General features: G+C 42.5%; 1 protein-coding gene across 1 annotated transcript; it reads right to left on the reverse strand.

The window, feature by feature from the left end:
* Positions 1 to 1,259: 1,259 nt before the first annotated feature.
* Positions 1,260 to 5,368, reverse strand: LOC146556685 (gap junction alpha-8 protein-like). Its single transcript, XM_085248945.1, has 2 exons — positions 5,259 to 5,368; positions 1,260 to 4,760 (listed from the first exon to the last, which is right to left on the reverse strand). The coding sequence occupies exon 2, from the start codon at positions 4,743 to 4,745 to the stop codon at positions 3,471 to 3,473; it is 1,275 nt and encodes a 424-aa protein (XP_085105071.1). The 5' UTR covers positions 4,746 to 4,760; positions 5,259 to 5,368; the 3' UTR covers positions 1,260 to 3,470.
* Between the last annotated feature and the right edge of the window lie 1,978 nt (positions 5,369 to 7,346).

Genomic DNA, 7,346 nt, shown 5'->3' on the forward strand with positions numbered 1-7,346 from the left:
CTAGTTCCTCAAATACCTGGGAGGATGGCAAGTAGTCATGGGTGAAATTAATTCTATGTACTTGAGTATAGGTCTCGGTCGTTGTGTCCTTGGGCAAGACACTTCACCCATTGCCTACTGGTGGTGGTCAGAGGGCCCGGTGGCACCAGTGTTCTGCAGCCTCGCCTCTGTCAGTGCGCCCCAGGGTGGCTGTGGCTACACTGTAGCTTACCATCACCAGTGTGTGAATGTGTGTGTGAATGGGTGGATGACTGGATGTGTAAAGCGCTTTGGGGTCCTTAGGGACTAGTAAAGCGCTATACAGGCCATTTGCCATTTTTACCATAGTGCAACGTTAACATACTCCTATATACTTACATTTCAATCGTATACAATCTCCACTACATCTGATCATTTTTAAATATTTTAGTTAATCATAACATCTGCAAAAATAAAGTGTTAAGATACAGCCTAATGGTTTAATAAGTGTCATTCTGAAATAGAAAGTTCTGCATTATAATAATTTTGTTTTAACACCTCCACGGGAGGCCAAAGCCCAATGCAGGCCCCCAAGAAAGGGCAATTGCCATCAGTGCTGTTGACCAGCATGGATAGCTGTGCCGCTGTTGATCAAAGACCGAGGAAGAGGAGGAGAGGGAGAAGGTGTGTTTGGACACAGCAAGAGAGAAATCAGAGGGGTAGGGTCTTTGAATATAGGGACTGTGGAGCTGTTAGGCAGGAGTAAAATAGGGAGAGAGACAAATGATCTGTTCGGGTGACCCCTCAACGGAGCAGCCGAAAGGAGAAGAAAAAGATAAATACATTGTTGTTTTTTATTATTTAATATATGCACGTCCACAGTTTGATATTTCTGCTTCTGCATTGGCAAATGTCTTTGATCTATTATTAAAAAAAAGGCAAATCAAAATGATAATATAAAACTGGAAAATCTGAACTGAATAACAGACTTTTGAACTGTGCAATAAATAGAGTTTTCATGTTAGATTTTCATTTAGTCAGTATAAAGGAAAAAGCACAAGTCTGTGTTACACCAAATATTACAAGCTGAAACTTAAGCCCACGTCGCCCACTACTCTACCCACTACACCCTACACAGTTACTAAATCTATAGTGTGTAGGGGGTGGACTGGAATTCTTCTGTGTTTCTATCTTCCTCTTATTTCTGTTTTGATGTTGTATCTTGTTTCACTCAGTGTGCGTCATTGGGTGCATGCTCCCCAGAGAAACACTGACACGACACGTCTTGACCACGTGTGACTTTTTATTGCGTCGGTTCACTTTTCAAAAGAAGATACAGCCACACATCTATCAGCAGAGAAGACTACAAGTTAGTAAAAAGGATTTTTTTTTTCTCCTTTCCAAAGATTAATCATGTATTCTTACAAACATACAGGCAATGCAACAGTCTTAAAATACACAGAACTATACAATACCAGCATATTGATGTACAAAACAGCCAGCAGCATATTTGAGCAAAACATTGTTATATGTGTGTTTAATAATTTGGCTGTTCATTAAAGGCTCAGTTTCTGCCACATGGGATTATGGGAGGTGAAGTGCCCCCAAATCCAACACTGTGAGATGTACATGTGTGGCATAGAGGCACAGATTGAGCATCAGCTCATTTTGCATGAATGGGTTAATGTCCACAAACGTGAAGCTTTATGCACTTATATCTGAACATGTTTAAAATAAAAGTCATTATATTATCGTCGTAGGTATATTACAGAGACGTGATGTTACGTGGAGGTGTTTGTGTGTACAGAGGGGTCACAAAGAAATGAAACCAATCATAAAAAACAAAAAAGGAAGTAAAACATCAAGTTTACGTAGCAATGAAACCACTTACAATAATTAACACTTACAGAAAAGGCACTGGAAGTCTCACAGTTGCATTGGTTTGAGTAAACAAGAAGATTTTAATAAATCCAAGGCTTAAACACACTTTGTAATAGTGAGGAAATGGGTCTCCTTTACTCAGATAGATGTATGATCCTGCTGCTGGGCATTTTCTGTCTACAGTGGGCTTGTGGGATTAAATTATTAGTGTTGTCACAATGAGAATGTGTGTTTGCAGTGGACAGTGAAATAACTAAAAACAGCTGCACACTATGTACAATATTAGGCATGTGATAGGGCATTATGTACAGCTGGACTCCCCCCTCCCCTACAGTTGTTTCTCTCTGTATTTATAAGCATATCACAACTATTGTGTTTTCTTAAGGGGTATGTTCTCTGCTGTGCTTGGATAAAATCACGCAGAAAGATTTTTTTTCTCCACAGCCAGGTTAAGGATGCTTGTTTTCATTGATGAGCACGGTTTCTTTTATTGTCCCGCCTCCAACAATACTTTGTGCTGATGGTGCATGATCTTTATCGGCCGGACGCTTGTTTGTATAGCACGAAAAGAGAGGATTTGGTTTGAGGTCGCCGCTATAGTTCACTCTCTGATAGGGCAAAATAAGCTCTGCTCTCTTCCACGGGCTGTTGATATCACAGTACGCAGCGCTCTTAAAGGCAACACAACATAAGCAAATCTCAAAAAGAAGAAATGCGGACTGAAAAAGACATTCGACATGTGGTCTCTTTTTTTCTGTTTTTTTTTTTTTTCTTTTTTCTTTATTCCGGACTTACTCAGCTCTGGCTGCGCTACCTGGTATATAAACATGAAAAAGAGAGAAACGCTCCAATACTGATGCACATCTCTGTTTACTCAAAAGAATCCTGTGTACATGGATGCAATGGATGAGGTGTTGTGAGGGTTAAAGGCCTTGCATAGAGCTGAAACCTCTGAATGTGCAAAAGAGGAATGCTCTTCTAAAACCTGAAAATGGACTTGTTCTGCTTCTTCAAAAAGACCTTTGCAGGCTACACGTTAATGTGCCGACATTTAGTCAGGTGTATTTTCCACGCGAGAGCCTTCTCGCTGGCAAGGCTTGCAGCAACATGCTGCATTTGCAGTATGTGGTGCCTGAATGGGAATGAAAGTCGGTGCCTAACTACGGCGATAGAACTGAAATGCAGACACACAAGTATATTATAACCCCCCTTTTCCCCTATCTACTCAAACCCTGTGTAAAAAGGTCTATCCCTCTAGTATGTACTATTATAAGTCTTTCAATAGAAAAGATGTTTCTAAAAATTGAACAAGGATCGTCAAGTAAAAACATCCTCCCTCACATGTGTCCTTTCAATATATTTTTAAATATAAGAACACGCTTAATAAAAAAAAACTCCTGTTTTTCTAATCTACTCTTTTTTTAATATTTCATAGTTATCACAAACATTTTTTTGTTTTTGTTGGGGTTTTTTGTAACTTGGTAATCCTAAAAGGTTTTAGTCCCTGTTGATTTTGTTTTTCATACATTTGGTTTCTGACCTGCCTGTTCAAGAGTGTGCATTGTCTTGAGATAGGTGTGTGTGCTCTCTTTCACATTGAACGTTTTAGTGTGTGCAGGTGTCTCACAGGTTCATACGGTGAGATCGTCTGACCTGGCCCTGCTGCTGGCTTTGCTCAGTCGGCTCAGCGGCCTGTTGTCTTCTATCGTTTCCGCAGCTTCCGTTCCTGCCTCTGCTGGAGTTGCCCCCTCCCCATTCACCGCCTCCTCTACCTCGATGTCCTCTTCTGCAGCCAGATCCACCCTCTCTGCTTCCGCCTCTGGTGCCTGTACCTCCTCAGCCTCTTCCTCGTGTAATGTCACCCCTCCTGTCTCAGTGGTCTGGGCGTAGGAGGGCAGAGTCTCGTCATACACCTTAGAGATGTCCTCCATGGGCAGCACTTCCTCCGCTTTCTCCTCCAACCCCTGGAAGGGTGGGGCCCCTCTGCCAGCCTCCATGCCCACCTCAGCCAGTGGGTAGAGGTGAGTCATGGGGGGAGCTTTCTCCTCCTCCAGCAGCCTGTAACCTTTTGCTCTCTGCAGAGAGGGAACAGCCAGGGGGGGCAGGCTCTTCCCTTGTGGCGGCAGGGGGGCCAACCCCTCGCCTTGGGAAGGCCCCGGAGCAGGGGCTGGCTTTCGAAAGACAAAGCGAATCTTCTTCAGGCCCAAGTGACTGATCTCCACAAAGTTTAGGAACAGTGAGACACAGGCCACAGCCAACATGAAGATGATAAAGACAGTCTTCTCCGTGGGGCGAGACACAAAGCAGTCCACCGTGTTGGGGCAGGGCCAGCGGCTGCATTTATACAACGGCAAGATGCGGAAGCCATACAGAAAGTACTGGCCCACCACAAAGCCCACTTCAAACAGTGTCTTGAAGATGATGTGGCAGATGTAGGTCCTCAACAGGGTGCCCTCCAGCCTGAACTTCTTGCTTCCTTTCGTACTGGTCTCCTTAGTGGTGCGGACGCTTCCCTGGTCAGGTGCCAGAGGAAGACGCTCCTCACTCAGCTCCTGTTGCCGGCTAAGTTCTGCCTCCTCCCGCTCTTTGCGTTTCTCCTCCATGTGGACATGGTGAACAGCGTGACCCACGTACACCAGAGACGGCGTGGACACAAAGATGATTTGCAGCACCCACAGGCGGATGTGGGAGATGGGGAAGGCCTCGTCGTAGCACACATTCTCACATCCAGGCTGCTGTGTGTTGCACACATAATCAGACTGCTCGTCGCCCCACACAAATTCTGCTGCTGTGCCCAGGATGAGGATGCGAAAGATGAAGAGCACCGTGAGCCACACCCGGCCGATCACCGTAGAGTGCTCGTTGACTTCCTCTAAAATATTACCCAGAAAACTCCAGTCACCCATGATCGGTCCGTAGCACTGCAGAATGAAGGGTGGGGTAGGGAGGGACACGAAGGGTGCAGATGGACAGGGAGGGTGGGGTAGGCAGGGACCAACAGGGGGAGGGGAAAAGAGGGTGCCAAAAGTAAGCTATGCATGAGAGGAAAAAACTTGCAAACATTTAAAAATCAAACAAACGCCAGAATTTGATCGTAAATTTGATTTGTACGCACACATTCACATATATACAGAAAGATGAAAGTAAACAACAAACAGCAATTTGCTGGTAATTTCAAATATGAAAATAACCTTTAAGCTAGGCATTGATTTAACTGTACTAATGGCTGCATATTCTCATCGTGAACTGGACTAACGAAAGTTAACAAATGTGAATACTACAAGCTTTTACTTTTGCTAAGCTATCAGACTATAACACACTGTATATCTAAATAAACCAATAAAAAAGAGATCACTAAATAAAAATAAAGTCCCTTTTTCCTGAAATGTATAATAAATCGAATCAAATGGGCAACTTGCCACAGCTGCGGCTCCGGCGAAGTTGAGTCCTGTCCCGTTCTCTTGGCACCCAGCAGGGAAAAGTGAACTTTTTTCTGCCCTCTTTCCCACCTAAAGCCCTGTCCTTGTCGCCCCACTGAGCAGATGTGAATGAATCGGCTCTGATGGTTGGTTTTTAGTTTGCTGCAATATTTAAGCTTGGAGCCAGACGGCCTTTATTTGCCGGGCGACGTGTGGTGACGCAGGAGACAATAGGATCAACAAAACCAGAGCGGGGATGTATGGGAGCAGGCCTCAGGCTCCCACACCAACATGGCCACTGTACTGCCAGGGCACCGGGTCCACAGCGGAGCAGTCAGGCTACATACATGCGACTTCCTCGAACATGCATACTGTATACAGAAGCATAGATACAGTAGAGGATACAAGAGCAGCAGCATGTGCTTCCGGCTGTGCAGGCCAACATTAGAGCAGAGAGGCAGGTCAGTGACAAACTTTGAAGGAGAGCTTATGTCCTTGTGCGGTAACACTGAACACTGTTGTTTATACGATTATCTAAAGTGAGCATTAGGTCATTTCAACTATGTAAAGGGTTAATTAATGTATTTTCCCAAATTTGAGGAAACAGTGGCTTGCTCCTGTCCACTTTTATTTGTCTGACTGAATGACTTTTACAACTATGTCTGGCATGTGGCTGTGATTATTCTGCACATGGTTTACAAGTAACACGACATTTATATCCACACAACATTTACTATGGATGATTGGGAAAATCTGCTTCTGCACTTTTTTTCTTGGCTTTCCATCTCCAACATTTCAAAATTAAGATATTACTTAAAAAAAGGAAAACCTCTTTCACCAGTTACAGTCTTTTTCTTTTGTCTTTAATAAATTAGAATCTGCGTCTCTCAATAAATGAAGAAAAAAATAGTACTCGTCCTTATATGAAACAAAGACTTTTGTTAAATATAAGCATGTCTCTAATTCGTATTCTGTACATAAATCAGGACTATACATCTTGTTTGTTTGCACACTGTTATCTATATTATTTCTGGTTTAAAAATACCATAAAGGCAATTTTATAAAAAAAAATTATGTAAACACATTTAAAATTTTAACTTTTAGATGAACAAAATGTGAGTTTTTTAATGCTAGAAGAGACCTTTGTGTGTGTATGTATCTCATACGTGTGTCATTTATGTGTGAAAAATGTGAAGCACTGAATGATTGTACACGCTGTAATGTCTCTATTAGGGAACTAGTCAAACTCTGCCAGCTGAGAGAAGAAAAACATTCAGCTGCAAACTTTGATCTCAGAGTCATTCCACAGATGTTTGCACAGAGGAAAAGCTGCAGCGGTGCCCAGTGAGGTTGTTTTCCATTGTTTTGACAATTACACTATTAACAAATCACCATGAGTTTTATAAGGCTATTACATAAAACATAAAGATAGGCGAACTGGTATGTGATGCCTATTTAAAAATATAAATAAATAATTTTCTACCAAACCAAATAAGTCATATTTCCACTCCACAAAGCGTAAAAATACACGTTGAGATGTTAGACGATGCAGGTTAATTTCCAATTTGTCCAGTTTATCCTGATATGTGGAACATGTCAGTGATAAACATGACGAACTTCACCAGTTTGAACTGGTTCATTAGCAGTAACTGCTAAGATGGAAAAGAAAGGTACAGCAGGGAAGGGTTGAGCACTATTACTTCGTACAAAGAAGCCCACTGTAGTCACCAGACCAATATTAAGTTCAATCTTTCATCCTCCACAGATGGGGGCTATTGTCAGAAAGGTGAAAAAATGGAGGACTTGTGACTGAGAAAGCAGACGGGCAAACCCAGAAACCAGCAACTGATAGTTATGTTATTTTGAGTAACCTCAAGAAAAGCAGAAAAGAAAGGAGAGTAAAAACCATTTCTGAAACCAACAGCACAGATTACCAGATAGAGTCACAAAGTGAAGGATGAGTGAGTGAGTGTGGGTACAAAGAGAGAGAGGGGTACTTTAGAAAGTTTATATGTCATGGAAAAAGTACCAGCCAGACTGCACCAAAGGTAATCTTTGAAGGGTTCTGTTTTTCTTACAAATTGTTAG

This window comes from Mchenga conophoros, linkage group LG16 (assembly GCF_057382185.1).
Source record: "Mchenga conophoros isolate Kocher_MC1m ecotype Shallow Benthic linkage group LG16, M_conophoros_male_GT1.1, whole genome shotgun sequence".
NCBI lineage: Eukaryota > Metazoa > Chordata > Actinopteri > Cichliformes > Cichlidae > Mchenga > Mchenga conophoros.

Coding starts and splice junctions, on each gene's coding strand:
- LOC146556685 (XM_085248945.1), bottom strand. CDS start 4,745: ATGGGTGACTGGAGTTTTCTGGGTAATATTTTAGAGGAAGTCAACGAG.